General features: G+C 38.2%; 1 protein-coding gene across 1 annotated transcript in view; it reads left to right on the top strand.

The window, feature by feature from the left end:
* The window catches only part of LOC147528743 (uncharacterized), a 69,639-nt gene that overhangs the window by 21,877 nt on the left and 26,435 nt on the right, over nucleotides 1-21,327 (top strand). Inside the window, exons 11-13 of the mRNA XM_086611920.1 lie at nucleotides 4,266-4,372; nucleotides 7,656-7,767; nucleotides 13,904-14,006. Of these exons, the coding sequence (XP_086468046.1) occupies nucleotides 4,266-4,372; nucleotides 7,656-7,767; nucleotides 13,904-14,006 (322 nt within the window). The remainder of the gene's footprint in view (nucleotides 1-4,265; nucleotides 4,373-7,655; nucleotides 7,768-13,903; nucleotides 14,007-21,327) is intronic.

Raw genomic sequence — 21,327 nt, 5'->3', positions numbered from 1 at the left:
TCCAAAAACTGTTGCTACGTTAAGTTCCTCACCTTCCCTGTCCCAAGAGTAAAAGAAAGAGGAGGGGAAAAAAGAAAAAAAGACAAACCATGTTTCATAGATGTCGTGGTTTAGCCCAGCAGCTGGCTAAGCTACCACATTGCTGCTCGCTCACTCCTCCCCGCTGGTGGGATGGGAGGAGAAAATTGGGACGAAAGGGGTGAAACCAGTAGATTGGGATAAGGGCAATTTAATAGAACAATATCAGGAAAAGGGAAAGAAAAGGGTAATTAAGCATAAACATTCAACTGCAAGAACAATACGAACCGGCTGCTACAATCGCTCACCAGAACCTGGAGCTCAGCCCGCTCCTGACCCCTGAAGTGAACTCCCTCCCCCGGCTGCTCCCCCAGTAAATACTCTGAGCATGATGTCACGTGGTATGGAATAGCCACTGGCCAGGCTGGGTCTGGTGCCTGCAGGTGTTCCTCTTAGCTTCCCACAAAATAGTTAACTCTTTCCCAGCCAAACCCAGGACATTATCCACCCCTTATTCTATACCATCTGCATCATGCCCAGATTGTACATTTTCCAATTAATCCCTTAATTTGTGGGCCATCCCTCTAATGTGTCTGTTGAGTTCATTTAATCCATAATTTCGGGACTCCATTGGTCCTTCCGGTCTTTCAGGTCAGGTGAGATGGTGTGCGGTGTTAGGTTGTTGCATGCTGCATCTGGAGCTCATGGCTGGTGTGTCCGGATCCATGTCTGTGGGTTGGAGATATCAGTCTCAGGAAAGTTGCTGGACGTCTGTTGCCGAAGCCTGTTCTAGCTCCAAACAGCTCATGCACTCTGGACAGGAGGCGTGGAAACCAGTTTATTTGCTGCACACACTGGCCCAGACTCTAATGGACCAGGGCAGCAGGCCATGTGGATCACAAAGGCAGAATTGTTTGGCTTTACATTTCTCGAGGATATGAACAAAAATGGTCTATGACTGGCACGTGACACTAATATAATACAATTCAATTCACTGGCTATTTTCTCCCAAAATCAAATCCCTCTGGGGTACACATCGGACTTCCCCGGATTAGATATTAGGAAGAAATTCTGCACTCCAAGGGTGGTGAGGCACTGGAACAGGTTGCCCAGAGAAGTTGTGGATGCCCCATCCCTGGAAGCGTTCAAGGCCAGGTTGGATGAGGCTTTGAGCAACCTGGTCTAGTGGAGGATGTCGCTGCCCATGGCGAGCAGGACTCATGTTGGGGGTCTGTGGACTGCCTCATCAGTAGGGGATCCAGTGGAGCAAGGGAAAAAGGGTGTAAGGACTCCTTCTTTAAGAAGAGGAGCGGCAGTAACAATGTGGGATGAACTGACCTGTAACCTCCCATTTCCTGTCCCCCTGTGCTGCTGGGGAAGGAGGTAGAGCCAGGAAAAAAGGAAAGGTGGAGGAGGAGGTGGTGTTTTTGAGATCTGGGTTTGTTTCTCTTTATCTTCTCAAGTAACTGTTAATAAATTGATTTTGTCCCCAAGCTGAGTCTGTTTTGTCCGGGCCTGTGTTTGGTGGGTGCTCCCTCTCTGTTCTCATCTCGACCCTCAGTCCTTTTATTACATTTTTCTCCTCTCCACCTCACTGAGGGGAGGAGTGAGCGAGCGGCTTCCTGGTAGCTTAGTTGCCGGCTGGGCTAAACCACGACACTTGGCTAGGAAGTCACTGAATGGGCATTATAACAAGCTAGAAATATTTTCAAGGTGTGTTATATCTTTCAGTAAATTTACAGTAAGCATAGAGGAAAATTATTTAATTGCTGCATCAAAGGTGAAGTGTAGTTAATGAAGCAGCGATAAGAAAAAGTAACATATAAGGTGAATTTCAGGGAAAATAGTGAGAAATGCATCCAGTTGATTAATATGTGGCTCCGTGGCTGGTGTCATCGCCACAATTTTGGCTTTTTTGACAATCGGACAACTTAAATGTCTCTACGCTAATGCGCGCAGCATGGGGAATAAGCAAGAGGAGTTGGAGCTGCTGGAGCGAGCCCAGAGGAGGGCCACGAAGATGATCCGAGGGCTGGAACACCTCTGCTATGAAGACAGGCTGAGAGAGTTGGGGCTGTTCAGCCTGGAGAAGAGAAGGCTCCGGGGTGATCTTATAGCAGCTTTCCAGTACTTAAAGGGGGCTTACAGGAAAGCTGGAGAGGGGCTTTTTACAAGGGTGTGTAGTGATAGGACAAGGGGCAATGGATTCAAACTGAAAGAGGGCAGATTTCGATTAGATGTGAGGAAGAAATTATTCACTCTGAGGGTGGCGAGGCAGTGGAACAGGTTGCCCAGAGAAGTTGTGGATGCCCCATCCCTGGAAGTGTTCAAGGCCAGGTTGGATGAGGCTTTGGGCAACCTGGTGTAGTGGAGAGTTTCCCTGCCCATGGCAGGGGGGTTGGAACTAGATGATCTTTAAGGTCCCTTCCAACCCTAACCATTCTATGATTCTATGAGTTAGAAGTGCGTGCGCGCCTGCAGGAATATGATCTTATTGGCATCACGGAGACATGGTGGGATGAATCTTTTGAGTGGAGTGTCAGAATGGAAGGATACAAGCTCTTTAGGAAGGACAGGCAGGGAAGAAGAGGAGGAGGTGTTGCCCTCTATGTCAAAGACCAAGTGGAGTGCATGGAGCTGCACCTGGGGACAGATGAAGAGCCGACCGAGAGCTTATGGGTCAGGATTAAAGGGAGGGCAGGGGCAGGTGACATAGTAGTAGGGGTCTGCTACAGACCACCTGACCAGGAAGACCAGATAGATGAGGCCCTCTACAGACAGATAGGAGCAGCCTCACGTTCACAAGCCCTGGCCCTCATGGGGGACTTCAGCCACCCCAATATCTGTTGCAGGGACAACACAGCAGGCCGTAGGCAATCCAGGAGGTTCCTGGAATGCATGGATTTCATAGGATTTCATAGAATTTCTAGGTTGGAAAAGGCCTTAGAGATCATCCAGTCCAACCGTCCCTAATCCCCCATTAAACCATATCCCTAAGTAGTTCATCCACCCTTTTCTTAAACACATCCAGGGATGGGCACTCAACCACCTCCCTGGGCAGCCTATTCCAGTGGCTGACAACCCTTTCAGAGAAGAAATTCTTTCTAACATCCAGCCTGAGCCTCCCCTGACTAAGCTTATACCCATTTCCTCTTGTTCTATCACCCAACACTAATGTAAAGAGCCCTTCCCCCACCTCCCCACCATCCCTTCTCAAGTATTTGTAGGCCGTAATCAGGTCTCCCCTCAGCCTCCTCTTCTCCAGGCTAAACAGCCCCAACTCCCTCAGCCACTCCCCATATGTTTTATTTTCCAGCCCCTTGACCAGTTTAGTCGCCCTTCTCTGGACCCACTCCAGGAGCTCAATATCTCTCTTAAAGCGAGGGGCCCAAAACTGGACACAATATTCCAGGTGTGGCCTTACCAGTGCCGAGTACAGGGGCAGGATCACTTCCCTGTTCCTGCTGGTCACACTATTCTTGATACACGCCAGTATTGCCAGTTGGAAGGTTGTCCCTTCCAACCCTAACCGTTCTATGATTACCTGTGAAAGAGCATCTTAAAGTAAATAGCTGAAGCACCATTTTTTTGGGGGGACAATTGAAAGTAGACTGGGTAATGCGTTTGAAAATTTATGGTAGGGAAAGCATTTCTGGTTGTAGAGAGTTATGCTGAATGTCTTACCAGGTTCTTCAATTTCTGTTTTTGTTTTTCTGTTAGGTAACAAATATTGAAAATGTTCATCACGCTTAGTTTAGATACATCTATTAAAGCTTTTCTACTCTTTATGGTCATTACCTTCACTGTACCAGAGCTCTGTTAAGCAGCTGTAGCACTGGAATTCTACTAAAATGCTTGTTAGTTAAATGTTTGCATTGTATAGCATGTTTTGTGTGTGTGTGATATTTTTTCACATTTACTTTAATATCTCTGAGAAACTTCTGTCTAATCTATTTCATTGTGATAGACTATTCAGCTTTTCAACATCAGAATGTGTCCTATGTATCAAAATAGGTAAGTATAGGAGAATTTAGGGATGACAGTGAGAAGTGATTCAAAGTTTCACAGTTTTGTAGATTTGAATCTTCCTCTGATATAATTTTGAGTTTTAAAAATGGAATAAATGCTTGTGATGATGATGAGGGTTTCTTGCTGTTCTGCTTAATGTATGGATAATGGTTGTCAGAGAGCATTTATAGCATCTCAGTACTGAATCCCATGTAGTTTCATAATCGCTTTATTGTTAGGTAAATGCAACTTACCTTGATGGCTTCAGAGCTACTGCTGTCTGTCCAGTGGGAGGTCCAAAGGCAGTACAAAAAGGAAGACGCACAGCAGAAAGTATTCTGCAAAGGTTAGTATATGAGTCTTGGAAGGGGTTTTGGCTTTTTCTTTTCAGAAGTGGTGAAAATAAAACTGTGACATACAATGGCAACCATATTAGCCTTGTAAGAACCATATAAGATTGTAACCTTCCAGTTGGCAGGACATTTCAAGACTTTAAGTAGCCTGTTTAGGAAGTGTGTTTTCAACGTATAACTACACTTCAGCTACATTTGACAGAATGAGAGAGGTCTCAAATATTATTGAAAATAGATGGCTGGATAGTGAAGAGAAACACAGATTAATGAGGGAAAATCTGTGATTCAGATTAAAATTTATTAGATGCCAGAGAGAAACCATGTGAAACTAGTTCTCACTTATTTTCATGGAACTTCTTTTTATCACAAATCATACTGCTATGAAATGTAGGCAGTTCACCAAGTTCGTGTTTTAAACAAAATTATCTTAGTACCTTGTAAAATGTGACGAATGATTTTGTTTGCTAGAACAATTTTACAATTGTAAAACAGACTAACTCTTTAGTCATATTGTCATGCCAGTATATTTAAGTGAGGAGGGATTCCTCTTAAATATAATTCTATATCCTCACGGAAGTCTCTGGGCATTTACTCCAGTAGCCTCAATCTTTCTAGTTATGATGTCTATCTCTCTGTGCCATGTTTTAGATATAATTTCCCCCCCATCCTATTGTGGACTCATGCAGCAAGTACACTAGGATAGCCACCTGTCAGAAATGCAAGGTTTACTGGGGACTTAAAGTGACTTACTGCTCGTGTGGCCATGTACATCACTGTGGTGAAAGAGGAGCTGTGTCACTTCCCTCAAGAGGCATAGGAGATGAGAGCAGGCTGATGGGGGATATGTAATTAAGCTATGTAATCTCTTTCTTCAGGGTGGTGCAAATGCTAAAAAGTGTATGTGCCCAAGAGCTACTGAGAAAATCGGTGAAGAAAAAAAAACTTTCAAGAGCTGTTACACGCAAAGACTCAGTGACTTGGAAGTCTCTGAAAAGCAATCTTTCTGGAGGCTAGGTGATTATTTTGGAAAAAAAAAAAAAAACAGAATGGTTTATTTTCCCTTTCATGTTTGCTCTTGGATGTTATTTCAGACCAGACTACATGAGTCTTCCGTCTGAAACAGCTTGTGGTGCTGCTGCTTCTATGACCACTAGAAAATTAGTTCAGCCTGCTTACTATGCTGTCCTGAGTAATCCTCAGAAGAGGGCTGATGAGAGAGAGCCAAAGGCTGGTTAACTGGATAAGTGGTCTCTAGCCCATGAGGCATTCCTGCAGCAGCTGTGGCTTTTTCTGTGCATTAAAAATCACAATACACAGTACTGCCTATCAATATATTCTCCATCTCAAACACAGTCTTAAACAGCTTAATGTGTGGAGTCTTTTAATCAGCATGTTCGAAAGATTTGTGTATGTCAACCCAGGTATAGAATAAGAGTTAAGCTAGTCTGATGGCTGTCAGAGAATGCTCTACCAGCAGCTACATCCATTTAGGAAGCTGTGACTTAAGTCTTTCTACCAATTCTAGTTGCAAGAGAATGTCATAAGGATATGGTCTTTCAGGTAGCCAGCTTCCAGTTTGCTCTAGATTAAATTCTACCCAGTAGTCTAATGGCAACAAGTACAGAATAAGATGCACAAATTTAAGGTGCCTCTGTTACACAGGTGAAATTGATTGGCAGCCTGAGACATTAAGCAGTTTTGGCAGCTTGTAGTAATGACTTCTTTCACTTCCTTCTTGCATGCTTCTCCTTTATTTGTTTATTCATTTTTGAAAACAGGAGAGATTTGGCAGTATGCGTGTGAAGAAGTCTTGGAGTAGTCTTTGGTGTCCTTTTATTTTTGACAGTTCCCTGTTGCATTACCAAGACACGTGTAAGGGCTAAAAATTATCCACAGAATGTATTTTGAACTCTAGTATATCTAACTCTAATGTTTGTAGATTAGTTATTTATTACAGTCACAGTTTGCAAATTTATGTACCTTTAATCAAGTATCCGTCTTTCGGTGGTCATCAAAATAAAGATGGCCTCATTTGTCATGCACGGACCACCTTCATCTCTTTACAACAATTAGAAAATTACATTTTGTGTTTAAGTCCTGTGCCCTGCTTCATTTTTCAGTACCACGCTAATGTTTACAACGATGATATATTAACAAGATCTTTAAAATGTTCCATTGATGCAAAATATTCTTCTCATTCTAACATATTTCCAGTGTTTCAACTGATAAGATCTTTTATACAACTAGAAAGGTGCCAGACCAAGATTACTGGGAAAACAGTTTAGGTGCTTCAGAATTGAACTTATTTTTCCAATCTGCAACATGTTAGTAAGTGGGACCATTTTTAATGGTGGGATTCTTTTAAAACTTTTTTCTAACTTTTTTTATTGTGACTTTTTTTAATTTATTTTGAACTTCATATGATTATTTTTTTAAGACTATAGTGGTCATTTTCAGTTTTAGTGCTTGAGAGTTGGGCTGTTTTCTAAGAATTGTTGCAAATAGTCTCTTTAATCCAAATTTAATGTTAGTTAAAAATCAGTATTAATTCCTGGCTCTCTTAAAGCAGTGTGTGTTTTCATGATGTATAAAAAGAAGGTAATGTTATCCCCATTGTTAATCATGGTTGGACAAACTTGGCACTCTTGACTCAATGTGCTTCTGGTGTACATATCCTTATAGAAAGAGTTTGAGGGATTTCAGTGCCAGACTGGAAAGGCACAAGTAATGAAGAAACATTCTTTTTGAAAACTTTGTCTGCTTCTTGACATTTGGGTTGTATGTTCGTTAATCCCAAATAAATACCTTTAAGGTTTGAATAAAAGTTCCTTCTTCAGTTTTCCTTCATGGGTGCCTGTGATGTAAAAAGGTACTTTCATGTATTTATTGGTAGTTCATAATGACTTACAGCAGAAACAGAGTTAAGAACTGAATTACCAGTATGAAAACCAGGAAGATTGCGTATACTGTTATTACATTTCAAGCTGTCTTTGTTTTAAAGATAAAAGTAAGAGCTGAAATCCATGCATTTGTCTTTGCCTGTCACATTTAAAATAATTTGAATATGCAAAAGGCTCAAATTGAAACCTAGGGATAAATTCAGAGGCATAACTTCCCTGTCAGTAATCGCTTGATTTGTAGTATTCAGATATATTTGTTTAGTGTATTCATAGTCCAGTTTACATGACAGAGCTTAACGCCTGTGGACCACACAGGGTTACTTCAGATAATGATTTTGAGGCAGTTTACTAATAAAAAAAAAATCATTTGTTGCAGGACTCGTCTTATTTTCAGTCAGCTTGGGTATGAAGATTACAGTGCAGTTAACATACAGGTTTTAGGGTCTGAAGATACATACGGACCTCATGCTAGAAGGAGTATAGATGGTGTAAGTATTCAGTGGAGTGTTCTTAAACTTTTACTGACCTCTTTTAATCTCTCCATATTGTTATCTTTTCTACAACTTTAAAGGAAGTCACTATCATCTTGGGAATTTCACCCCATCATCTTGCAAAGAATTCAGTGTCACTACTTAGCGAACAAAATTAACACTGACAAGGTCTTCGCAGTATTGGTTCTTTCAGAAGCACTGATATGAAATCTTACAAAAATGTTTTTGTCTGTTCTAATGTTGTTCATGTAAAGAATTATCATTTTATAAAAGTTCTTACGATGTAGACTTAAATTGCATTAGCTGTAACGCTAAAAGACCACATTAGGAAGATTGCAGAGTCAACAAATGGCAAAATTATTGTTGCCTGCACAACTTTAAAACTGTCTGTGAGTACTCTTTGTGAAACAATCTTCAACTGTACAATTCTACATCATATTTTGTGACTTAATAAATTCATATGTAAGAATATGAACAATGAGCATAGCCGTGGCAGCTGTGATATCTATGGTCTGTTTTCCTAATCTGGAGTATGAAAGTCTTTTTTAAAGGAAAAAGACTGTAAATCGTGTCCTCACTTACACGCACTTTAAATATTTAGACAGTTTAGTTTGCTCCAGAACAGTAGTATCTAATTCTTCTTTGTCGATGGCAGTCTCTCTTAAGGTACACGTGGCAAAACTCAGCTCTGAGTTTGATCTTAAGAGCACCAACACTTAAAATAGGCAACAGTTTGTATGTATAGGAACCAAGACCATGATGTGGAGAAAGACAGCAAGCTCTTTTCTGTAGAAAGTAAGTGTTTTTATAAACTGGCAAGTTATATCTGCAACTGTTCATTTTAGTGCTTGACTTTCAATTTCATTCTGCACAGCAGCAAGATGAATTAGCTGTATAATGTGGTCTTTTTCCTTTCAGGACCATAAACCCTGCAATGTTAAGTGTGTTACTAAGATTGCAGGATCAGAATTTTGAAACAGAGGAACAGATGTTGCAGATTTTGAACCTGTCTGTCTTCTGTTTGTACCAGCTCCTTATGATTATGCATTGCAATACATTCTTTAATTAAATTGTTACATAGAAAGTTTTCCGTCTTGTTGTACAGAGTGAATAAAGATTTGAAAAAGAACAGTTTCTCCTTCCTTATTGTGCAGTTTGCCTTGCTTACGGTACATTAAATACATTTTTCAAATTAAATTGAGTATTTGTAGTATTTTTCTGTATTTCCAGCCCCAACTCCCAGGTCTTATATTAAAAGTAAATAGACTGTTATCTCCATTGTATGTGCTTCCCATACATGCCTGAAATAGGATGGGGGAGCTGAGGCTGAAATACAGGAAATCTCTGAATTGCCTTCCCCCTTCACCTGGTTCCCCCAGCAGTTTAGAAGAAACTAACCAGAGGAGGTTTTGTCTGGAAAGCAGCGGTAGTAGCTTGAAAAAAATGGAAAAGCAAACCCCACTCCCCACTCCTTTAAAATACAAAGTTATAGAATCCTAAGGAAAACATCTGCCTGTTGGGGCTTCAGGTACGAATAATGTAGTCTCTTAAATGTTGTTTCCTATCATGTCTTTCCATACAAAATTAAACCTGGCGATTTAGATTGCGAATAACAGTACTCAAAACTAGAACCGTGTTATGTTAGGCAGTGTATTAACGTATGAGGAAAACAATTGGTGCTTTGAAGAGTATACTGTCTAAATTTAAAAAGGAGAAGTAAATACATCTATGAATAACAAGACAGGATAAGTTAAACAATATTTGGAGCTCAGTGTAGATGTCTTGTGTGTCTGGACTAATTCTCACACGAGTCTGTCAAATTGGGTGCAAAGGTTTGCTTTTACAACTGTGAAATCACTATGTCCCAGGCTTACAGAGGCCTGTGCAGTGTAGTCTGAGCTGCTGTGTGGAGTATTGACTGTTCCTGACAACATAAACTGTCCTTGAGAAATCAAGAAATGCTTTCCTCCTTTTCTTTCTCAGTCTTCCCTGCCTGTTTATGTTGTTGCTTGCCACTCTGATAGCTTGCTTTGTCAGCAGCAGCCCAGCATGATCAAGAAAGGGACCTGAATCAGCACTGAGTAACCCCAGTGGTGTTTAAGTTTTAGTATCTCCTGCTCTGCGGTTTTCCGTTGGAAAGGAAGAAGGGGTTATGACAGTGTCATAGCGTCAATGAGTTCATGGTTTAGAAATACTGGATGTGTTTCATGTGAAAGGTAGCTATTAGTAGTACATCAGGTATTAGAGTTTGCTATATAAAAACTATATGTGCTGTGTCTGTTAGTTTTCTACTAACCCTTTGTTAACCAATTTACAACACATTAAGACTTAATGAAGTGTAACTTTGTTTTGCTATTTTTTGTTTTAATTACGATACTGCAAGATAAATGACTTTAAAATAGTCTGTATATCCAGGTTTAATACTAGACTCAGAACAGGATTCGCCTTCTTATTTTCATAGACCATTGTATCATGCGTTTGTGGGCAAGGAAGTAAACGTAGAACTTAAAGGCAATGTTGAAGACCTGGTACAGTTTAGAACAAGGAAGCAGATGTGAATGCATGAGTATGTTTTCTGCAAGAGTGTTTCCTATTAATTATTATTTGTAGTAATTTAATGAATCTCTTGGTAGCTTTGGGAACAATGAATGTAAAAAAAGCAAAACCACCAAAAACCCACCAAAAAAAACGGACTTGTTCAGTTTGTGGCATGGCTGCATGTTTTCTGTGAAGCAACGATTTTTATAACAATCTAGTGAAACTTCTTAAGAGCAAAAATTGGTTGGTTTCTTATTTATATTATCTTAATCAGGACATCTGATTATATATATTCATAGAAGGAAATTTCTATCATTTCAGTAAGACAAGATCTGATGGAATAATGTAGCCTCTCCTACCTTGGCTCTGCTAAACTTTTATTTTTAGCGTTTGCCTACATTGGTATTGAGATAAACTAATAAAAATGTGAATCAAGTTCGCAGGATTTCCTACATGATAGTATTGTGGTAGGTATTTTCCAGGCTGGGAGCTTGGAGACTGAGAATCGAACTGTGTGTATTACCCTGTGAGTACATCTACATAGGGGAATTTAGGAAAGATGAATGCAAGTATATTTACCATTACAGTATCTCAGAGTAACTGTGTGGATATGCCACTAGGATAGGAAGTTGAGAAAAATCATCTTTCAACTTGATAAATACTTAGGAGTTAGGTTTAAACATACTAAACCAAGAAGGCCTTTCATTACTGGGTTTTAGCTGATCACCAACTATAAAGTCGGGAAGATTTTCTCCCTTGGTATAAGCTGGCATAAGTGAGCTTGTTCATGTTGAGGTTTTGCTGTGTATTTTAGTTAGAATAGAAGATTTATTAGTCTGTTAACGTAACGGTCTCTTTGGGATATTCTCACAGTAGCCAGAATGCTTGGTGCAGCTTATTACAACATTTATGATAAACACCATTTCAGCAGCTGCCACTAGGAAATACATCTACGTTCCTACATTGCTGAAGTGACTTAAATTCCTGAAATTGACTTGAGATTTCGAATGTTAACATGTTCAACATTATTGTTTTTGGGAAAAATGTAATGTATACACACAGGAAAATGATACTAATATATACAAGACATCAGTATTTCAAAAGCTAATATTCAATGTGCTGGTTTATGTAATGTTTTTAAATAATGCAGCTTTACAGAAATGTGGGCAACTAAAATAAGTAGCACTAGAGTTAGGAGATGTGTTAAAAGATGGGCAATTTAGGAGTTCAGACCCAGCATGAAGTTTCTCAGGTTATTTTGAAGAGGAAGAAGAATGATTTTTAAGTTTAAAAGGTTAAGTCTTAAACTTTGGGGGAGAGGTCAGTTTGTTTTGTTATGATACTGTTAAATTTACTAGCATTCTGATGAGTAAGTTTATATTTTGTTAGGCATAATAGTCTAGCATTTTTCACTGCTAGCTGTGTAAATTGACAATTGCTTCAAGTAATTTTAGAATTGTTTTCAACTTGGCTTGTTGTTCTTGAAATCAGGGACACCCATTCAACTTTGGGTAGTGATGAATAAATATCAAAACATAAAGCAAGGAGGATGAGACGTGGTTTTGTTTGATCACAACTTTGATTCAGTTCATCTGACAACTGCCTACATATAATAGCAAATTCAAGGTGTTTATCTTTTCTCTCCTGTTCCTACCTATCAGAGGAAAGATGCCGTTAGCATGAAGAAAGGTTCTTCTGTCTTTTCAGTGTTAAGTCATGAAAAATTTGGGGTGTGTAGGATAATGCCGTTCCTTAGCCCTGAGGAGAGAGGACTCCTTTAAGGAGTCATTCTTTTCATCTGACCAAAAAAACGTGTCCACTCTGTTCTACATCTGAACCTCTGCATTTTGAAGCTGGGGCTGTTTTGCATTCTAGTAGCATCTATATCCTTCCTGTCTGCTGAGTGTTTAATCTCTGCTTTCAGAAACGTCACTGTTTTCTGGATTTATAAAGAAATAGACTTTTTGCTAAAACCTGTTAGAAGTGTTACAGTAGGAGGAAAACTGTTCTATAAAAGTATTCATGATTTTATGCACAACTGAGAAGCTATTAAATGCTTCAGAAACTATTACATGTAAGGAAAAAAATTGAAATAAACTAAAAATGGGTTATTTAGTCATGTAGATTAGTTTCCTGATGTAGCAAACATCTGGCATAGATTCAGAAAGGCTTGGCTCTTTCAAATCCAATTGTTCCCTTCTTCCAGGAAGATGTCCTCTTCAGTAGCTATATGTTCAATTTTCATTTACTTTTCTCTATTTTTAGTAGAACAGCTACCAAATCTACAAGAATTCTTTAGACAGGACATTTGGAGAGTTATGAAGTCCTCTGAGCTCTGTAGAATAACAGAAAAAAAACCCCAACAACTCCAAACTTTGGTATGTTTTCCATGCTTTCATGAGGTACATCCTTTCCTGTTGACATTAAAAAGGACATAAGCACTGGAAGAAATCCCCTAGTGTCTTGTAGTCAAGCTCTTCCTTCTTTGAATTTTGCATTCATTTAAGTGAACCAAGAATTTCATGTAAGGTTACCAATGAACCTTTGAAAGCTTTCTTTGTGCTCATTAACAAAAAAAAGCTGACTCCCACAGAGCTGGGTACTGGAGAGAAGAAATACCTTGCAGGAGAATGCGTAGTTGAAGTAGTGCTGTGTGAGAAACTCCTGACCAGTAGATTTTGAGACCTTGTGCAGTTCCATTTTGTATCTATGGTGGAAACGGTTGTGCTTGCACTTTGGGACTATTAAGGAACACTTAGGGACAGACTTGTATTTTGAGCAGGTTTCACTTTTTTTTTTAAGAGATCCAAAGGTGGTTCTTCCTGGTAAATGCAGATTTTTTAATAAATACAGTCTTTGCCATCAGTGAGACCTAATGTTCACTCTAAGGCTTTTGCCAGTGTATTGTTTCCAGTTGTAGATCTTTCAGTGGCAGAAAAGAGATTTTTAGTGAAGTAAAATCATGAAGTGAGAGAATGCTGATCTGCAAGAGTGGATATGTTAGTTGACTATAGATTAGGGAGCAGAGTACTGGTTGGGTTTACCTTTAGAGGAGTGTCTGCTCTCTTCTCTGGAAACATGGTGGCTTTTACAAGTTCTGTTCTCCCATTTAACTCCCAAGGGTTAGGTTTGAATTCTTTTCTGTGAGCAGATCTGCTTACTACTTGACGCTAGGGGAAGTAAACCTGGCATTCTAGCTTGACCCCAAAGTATTCTCAGTGCACTTTTATTACAAGAGGAAAGTTTGTTTGCCAGTTCCACTGAGAGTGAAGCCAAGTATTTAGTTTCTTGTCAAGTACTGTTAGTTAAAGTACTTGATTTTTTGAGAGTGCTAGAGAAGCAGCACAGTGTCCTAGCAGTCTGAAATATCCAATAGTTGATTTTGTATAACAAAACAAAAAAGATAATGAAACATTAAAAGAAAATGGTAGTGATGCTGCATGAAAAGTCACTGAATGAAAATTATAATTTGTAGCAGTGAGCCCTAAACATTTCCATTAGATTTAAATTGAATGCAAAGCTACAGTTAGTTTTCAGTTTGGTAAATTTAACTGATGTTCTGCGTCTAAGCTAATCTAATTTCTACTTTTTGAAGCAGGGTCCTCGGGAAGCTGTTATTTGGCTTGCTGTACACCATAAGCAAAAAGAAGCTGTAGAAATCTTCTCCAGAGAGGTTGCACCAGCTGGAACTGGCATGGGTAAATATTCACATAATCTTCTAGGAACTTTAAAGTTTGGGTTTTTTCTCCTGAGCGTGACTAGCACCCGAAGACTTAGTCATGTTCAGTTTCATTGCACTGTGCATAATGAAGTTGTAATTTTTTAAAAGATATTTATGTTTGGTGTAGAAATAGGACCTGCAGACACTAGCCAAATGATAAAATGAACGTTCTGGAAGTCCACCTTTTTGTTCCTTTGAGACTCTTTATCCTTCCATTGCTACTACTATCCCTTCCTGCCTCTTTTCCCTTTGCTCAATTGTCTTTGTTTTCCTACCTTTGGTTACACTGATTTGCAACGCTGTCTTACTCTGTTTTACCATGCTATTAAAACTCAGTAATGCTATTACACTTCACTGGCAATAAACATGAAGAACGTTATTCAGCTGGCAAAAATTTATCACAGTGTCTGGCTACAACATGGTAGTTTATGAAGAGCTGTACAGTTTGAGAGTTTTGAAGGTTCTCTTCAGCACTTAGTTATCTGATGTTACCGCAAAGGATTTTTATAGGTACTGCTCTACTTCTAACCTGTTTAATTAGTGTAGCTGCCTGTGTAGGTAATTACACCTTTCAGATATAATTCAAAACTTTTTAATATGATACTGCAGTGAGAATGCTAATGACCTGCATCTAATTCTTTATTCGTGGTGTACATTAACTACCTAACCCAAATTCTGATCCTGCACTATTAAGTCTAACCTCAAATTAATCTTTTAACATTTAATTTTGCATGAATTTGTGGTATACTGCAACTATTGCAGGATTTTTTTTTTAATTGACTTGTGAGGTAAAGTCAAAATCTACAATTTAATTGTGTTCATCTTAGTTTTGAGTGTATATTTTATGTATTTGCATAAGAGTCACCTATTGTGAAATGGTCTGTGCTTCTATTGTGCACAGACATTGCACATGGTAGAATGTGCAACATTCTACCAGATGTTTGTTCCAAAAAATATTTTACATTTGTTCTTTGTAAATGTCATTGGATTCTCTTCACTTTCTAGGAGGACTTACTTTTGACTATTTCAAGCAAACTCTTCTATTTTGTTTTTCTTTCTCCCTTCTGTTCTCCTCCCAAGTCACTTTAAGTGTCACCACTGTATCCATCTCAATTGTAAGCAGCACATTCATATGTTGTGAAATGCTGCTTACATTATGTATACTCATCCCACTTTTATTATCCATTTAAAATTTGGACAGCTTATTTTGAAGACTAGAGCTCAGATATTTTTCAGTGTATTCTACATATGTTATGGAAAAGTATATCAAGGATTTACATAGATCTTCAAAATTAAATTACATGAGCTTAACTGGAATCTCTGGACTTCCATAGCAAATCTAGAATACTGATTAATGGGGTGTATAAGTGTTGCCTTGCAGTTAAGGAGCTAATAAACATTTTATTTTCAGTGGATTCAAAATTGTATGAAAGTGTGTGTTCTATTTGGTAGTCTTTAGAGTGGCAGCAGGGTGGGATTGGGTTTTTTTTGAGTTGTGTTTATAGAGGCAAGGTCAGTGCATGATTATAAATTATTTGGTTTTTCTCTTTGTTTTTTTCCTACAAGATAGGGTATGATCATGTAGAACTGATTAGGAGTATTCAATGCGATACTTTTGAACAATTTTGCCATTCTAAAGGCTGGTTAGTAGATCAGCATTTAGCACAGATTTAAGTTGCTTCTAAAGACTGTTTTTTCTAATGAATAAAAGACGATATTTTCACAATTGAGTCAAGCTACTGTTTCTGTATATTAGTTAAGGATTCGTAATTGAAATTTCTTCTTTTTCATTATTCAAATAGACTATGTAACATACTCGAAAGTAAAGCTATATATTTTTTATTTTTTTATTCTATATATGCATAGATAATCCCCTAGCAATTATTTTTTTTTAACAAAAGAAAGCTGAATGGATTTTAAAACAATTGCTTATTTGTAAGATTCAAGGCTAATGGACGTGTACTTGTCTCTCCAAATTCTCAATCTGTGCTGCTTCTTTTATAAAGCAACTACTGTAGGTATAAACCTTGTTTGAAGTCTGAAAGTGCTAGATTTATTAAGGTTTCAGTGTCTTCCTTTCGCCAGTATTCTTCACAGAATGAAAAAAAGTCAAAAATCTACGATACCTGCATTGAGTGGAGTGTGTACAGTATTGAAACTGAGTTACCATAATATGTGAACATCTGTATCTTAAGGTGGCTGGCAACCTCTCCGTTCATGTTAATCGGAGCACTGTGGGATGAAATGGATGCGTTCCTGTGTAGAATCAGGTTAGGCAATCTGCGTGGACAATGGTTGGGGTGCTGGTTTTGTTTCCTAAAGGAAAAACATCCTGTAGCAGTTACTTGCTAAAATAAACTAAATAAATGTTCGTTTCAATTAATAGAACTTCTGGTAATGAGCAGCAATGGGAAAGAGCATATTTCTGGAATCATCCGGAGCATGCAGTGATAAATAGCACTTCTGCTTGCCAGGTACAGGACTGCAGCAAGGTTTTTGGCCTCCATGATGTGAATTACTTGTATCAGAGGGTATCAGAGCTGTTTACTGACATGCTTGCAAGTGCTTGAACAACCCCATAAATAGTCATCCTTTTAGTTTGTTGAAGATATATTGAAACTGCTTCATACAGTCGCTTCTGTCAGTTGCTCTTGTGTGGTAGATTTCCATATTACCTGCACAGATAAATTCTGTGTATGCAGAGAAGGGTCAGATTTGGGATCTTAATGCTCAGTAGGCTGCTTATTGATGTGGAATACTTTTAAGGCAGTGGTTATGAAGAGTCTTTTTTCTTTACTTATTTTCTTCAGCGAGACTTAGCAAAAGAAAAATAATTTGTGCGATACAATAATTTGTGCCAAACAATAATTAGCAGTGTTCCGATACCTGAATCAGCTTAATGATGCTTTGTTTCTGACAGTGGTGTAGAACGCCAGAACTTGCTGTGAAGAGCAGAACAAGGAATGCCTGCTGCTTAATTGTCTTGAAACAGAGAGCTCCATAGAAAAAACTTTAATTAAAACTCGTCAGATAGATGTATAAGTAATCTTGGGAACAGAAGCCAGAACAGAGATGATTATTGTTGCCCTAGGTGAATTCCTAATAACAGCACCTGATGTTCATTTCCCCACTCCTTTGTCCCGTGGCTTTTTCTTCCCCCTTTGTTTCACTGAGCCATTTGTGCAAATGATTACTATTCTCCAAGTAATAATAATTCTCCAAGCAAGAAGCAGAGCATACCCCATGGGAGTTTGGTCACTCTTACGGAAGGGCTGGAGCATCCACAGGCAGAGAAGAGCCCAGAACTTGAACCTCCCATACCCTGAGTAAGTGCTCTGGGCAGCGAGCACCTGAAGCACCTGAGGTCCCTTTTTGTACAGTGCTGCACCACTTTTTCTCGCTGGGTGTTGAGCAAAAATAGCTGTGGCTGCTGTCTCGTACGTGACTGGAACATGCCTATCGGATGTGGTTTTGCACATCCCACATGGATCTATCTATGGTGTAACCTTGTGTGGCTTTATTCTGCCAAAATGGTGGCAGCTGTGGGGATGCACACCAAGTGAGGTTTTAAACGTGTGTAACTTCTTGGTGAAAACAGAGGCACCCTTTAAGCAGGAAAGTCCTGTGTTTCAAGGATTGCCAGCTTGGTCACAGCTCTCCTGTGTTAGTTCTCATCCAGGAGGAGAGGTAGTGACTATGAGAATGATTGCAAATAACTCTTCTTTCTTATTTTGTATATTCTTTTAATGAAAAATAGGAAAAGCAGGAACAAATTATAAATCCTTCATAACCAGCAGTAAGGAGAAGGGAGGAATTGTTGACTTGTAGGGTGATGTCACCTGAACTGAAATGCTTCGTTCTACTATTTTTTGGACATATTGAGAGTGATCTTTAAGAAACAAAGAACACTTGTTTGGTCTGTACTAGACAAAAAGGAAAAAAGAAAAAAAGGAAAAATTTTGCTTTTCTGTTTAGACTTATATCTGGTGATTGTACAGTATTATTTTTAACTATATTTTTCTTGCACCTTAATAGCAGTTTTGTTTGTTACTCTGTGATGTGTGGACAGTTGTACAGATAGTAATTTTCATATATAGCACCTGCCATCTAGAAATCTTTAGCAAACTATGTAAAGAAACCATCGACTAAGCTTTCTAACATCTAGTAACGTTAGAAAATACTGTATTACCTGCTTTATAGATGGTTTCCTGAAATAGTGGAAGGAAGCATAACCACAAAAGAATTTGAATCGGAGTCCTTGGTTCTGCTTTCCCTGTAAGGAATGCTGGAAAGGGACTCCACCAATATTTAAGGGCACCAGGCTGGCTAAAATTGAGGAATGGGGAGTAGAGGAGAAGAGGGATAGAGAAAGGAGATTTGATGGTTCAGAATAGGGATGGGGAATCGTAAGAGCTCCAGCTTTGGTCCATGGGATTTTCTGGTGTGCCTGTATCTGAGAAGGAGGCAGCACTGAGCCTAGGCTTTCAGATTTACCAGCATTTATCAGTGACATTTTTAGAGATGAAATTCCGGAGCCCTGTCACTCTTGTTGTTTCAGCCTGCTAGTCGCTACTTGTGTAGCCCTGAGCTAGATTTGGCAGGCAGTTTTATTTTGGTAATAGTATCATAATATAAGAACTATAAATTGTAGGTAAAAGAAAAGTATTAATTTCTTTAATAGCCAGTACTAAAACCTGAGTTTTGGTGGCTTTCACTTAGGCTAAATTTAAATCACTTGATTCAAAAACTTTTGAGCTGTTTGCCTGATGAACTTTTTGAGGGAGTTTTCAGGTACAGTTTTACAGACTTTGTAGGGAGCAACAGTAAGATGAAAATAGATTCTTTTTCTTTCTGTGGTTAAAAAGCATATGACAACTGTTTTGTTGAGGAGCGATCTTCCTAATGCTTCACAGCAGAGACTTAATATGTTATTTCTCCAATGTGAGATGTGCTTTTTAGCTCTTCTAGTGAATTTAAAGTCTTAATGTCAGTGTTTCTTAACTTTTGACTCATTTTGCAGCTTTGATTACTTAAAAACATTTTTGTATATAAGATTTTTTTGTGTATTTGTGTATGTAAAGGATAATAAAATTTAAGCCTCATAAGAGCAGAGCACTATGTAATTTCTGATCAATTTAAGAGTGCTTATTCACCACCACCATCCATTTATGGTAGATCTTTACTTCTGAAAATCAGTAGAAGGACAACCATCTCAAGGCATTGTGCTCATTTGAAATTCCCTGTTTCTTATGAAATATCATCCTCTGAGTCAGAAAGAAAAGATAAGATAAAGGAATGCTACTTGTATGTTGGAATGGGCTGAAGCATATATGTGTTTGTGCTTTGCAATATGGACAAGGAGTTACACCTGCAAGTGAGAAGTTTGGGAAGGTGGCATCTTTTAAAAATCTTCCATAATCGAAAGTGAAAGACTGAGGTTTTCATATCTATTCTCTAACATTTTTTTCTAATGCTTTTTTAATTTGCATTGGTTTTGTTGCAAACCAGTGGGGCACATGAGTGTACTTGCACAGAAGTTTTCTGAAGCATTATTAAAATTGCAGTTGAGATTCTTAAGCGCAGAGAAGAATTTGAAGTTATTGTATATAGACATGCCATACATTAGAGTGATTTGTTGTTTATTTTCTGTTTGGAATGGAAGGCTTTTACTGTAAAGTTCTGTTGAGCATGGTATTCAGTTTTCCAGTTGGAACACTTAATCAGTTTTCATTTGGATTATGCTCTTCTGATGAGCTTAAAGTGATACAAGCTGTTAATTAAAAAAAAAGCCAAACACACCTAATCTTTTTTTTTATATGTAATAACACGTGAGGTTTTTAAACTCTCAATTGGTAAAAGTATACTTTCTGTTTATTTGTCAATACTTTGATAATAGCCTGGGTTTTTTAACAGAAACTAGCAAGCTTGTTTGGTTTTATACATGTATGGCCTCCTGAAAAAAGTAAAAAACTTTAAATGTGTCTGTAATGTTCAGTCTTAATAGCGGGGTCTTTGGAGCTGTTTTCCTGTTCTATAAAGTGAGTTTTTCTATGTTTGGCAGTGAAGAACCCTAGACACACAGACGCAAATTTTTAAATCTGTACTAGCCTGTGGGAGTTCAGTGCAGTTCTGCTGCAGTTCTGCATTGCCCAGTCTATAAAAATTCACCCTCACTTCATAAAAACTAGCAATCACAGACCAGGTTTGTGCTACTTGCTGAAAAATGTCTTCATTATGTGCAGTCCGGTCAGCCATATGGGTAGCATTTAAATAATTTGTGTTGATGCATTATATTTATTTTGTCTTCTTTAATTCAGCTATTTTATTCTGAATAAAATGCAGAGTAGAAGAAGCTCAAGGAGAGCCTTGCTGTGGGAAACTGGCATTTGTAGTTTAATAGGGGTTCAGTAGCTAAGAAATGTTTTACTAATAGCTGAAATCATGTGCTGACCCTTATTTCACATTAAAATGACCGGAGTTTGACACTAAGATGACAGCTGGTTAATACAACTTGAGATTTTAAAGTGCTTGAGTATATGTAAATATTATGACTGATCCACTAAGTGTGTTGGAAGATACTTCCAGAAATGTCCTCGTTCTAACAGTTTACTGCAGTCACATCTTTTGAGAATAATATTGCAAAAGATAAACTATCTGCTGTATTCAGAGGACATAGATAGAATAACTAAGAAAGTATAATTGACCCCTGTAAACAAAGATTGTACGTATTTTGTACTTCTACTCAACTATATTGTAAGAACTGTTGAGTATAAAACCGTGGATTTTAGATTTGTCTAGTTCAATCACTTAAAAAAATAATGCTTGAGAAGTAGACGTTTTCAATGCTGTTTTTTTGTAAATAAATATATCATATATATCATTCCTTAGAATATGAAGTAAATAGACTAATAACCTTTTGGTTGAGCTAATTTAGTCACCGGAAATACAAGGGACAAACCGATTAGGATCAAAAACTGTAAGCTGGTGAGTGAGAGACATTGTATTTTGGAACTCGTGAAGCTTCAAAGAAAGAAGTGTCACCTATTGAATTTTAAGTACTTAAAACTTTTTAGATTTCCACTAGTCAGAGCATTTTCGTGCTTTTTTACTCCAAAACACTTTACAAAATGTTTCATGCAGTCCAGCATCTTTCTTTCATGTTGCATAGTGGTTTATTCTATTCTATACATAATTTGTACAGAAATATTTATTGTTTTTTGACAGAAGTAGCTTAAAGAATAATAAATAATAAGGCAAAATTGGGTGTGGCCACTAAAGTAGAATTTGAATAGGATAGA

Source organism: Tauraco erythrolophus, chromosome 5, assembly GCF_009769465.1.
Source record: "Tauraco erythrolophus isolate bTauEry1 chromosome 5, bTauEry1.pri, whole genome shotgun sequence".
NCBI classification, from domain to species: domain Eukaryota; kingdom Metazoa; phylum Chordata; class Aves; order Musophagiformes; family Musophagidae; genus Tauraco; species Tauraco erythrolophus.
The sequence above is the reverse complement of the archived record's forward strand: the minus strand, read 5'-3'. Positions and strand labels throughout refer to the sequence as shown.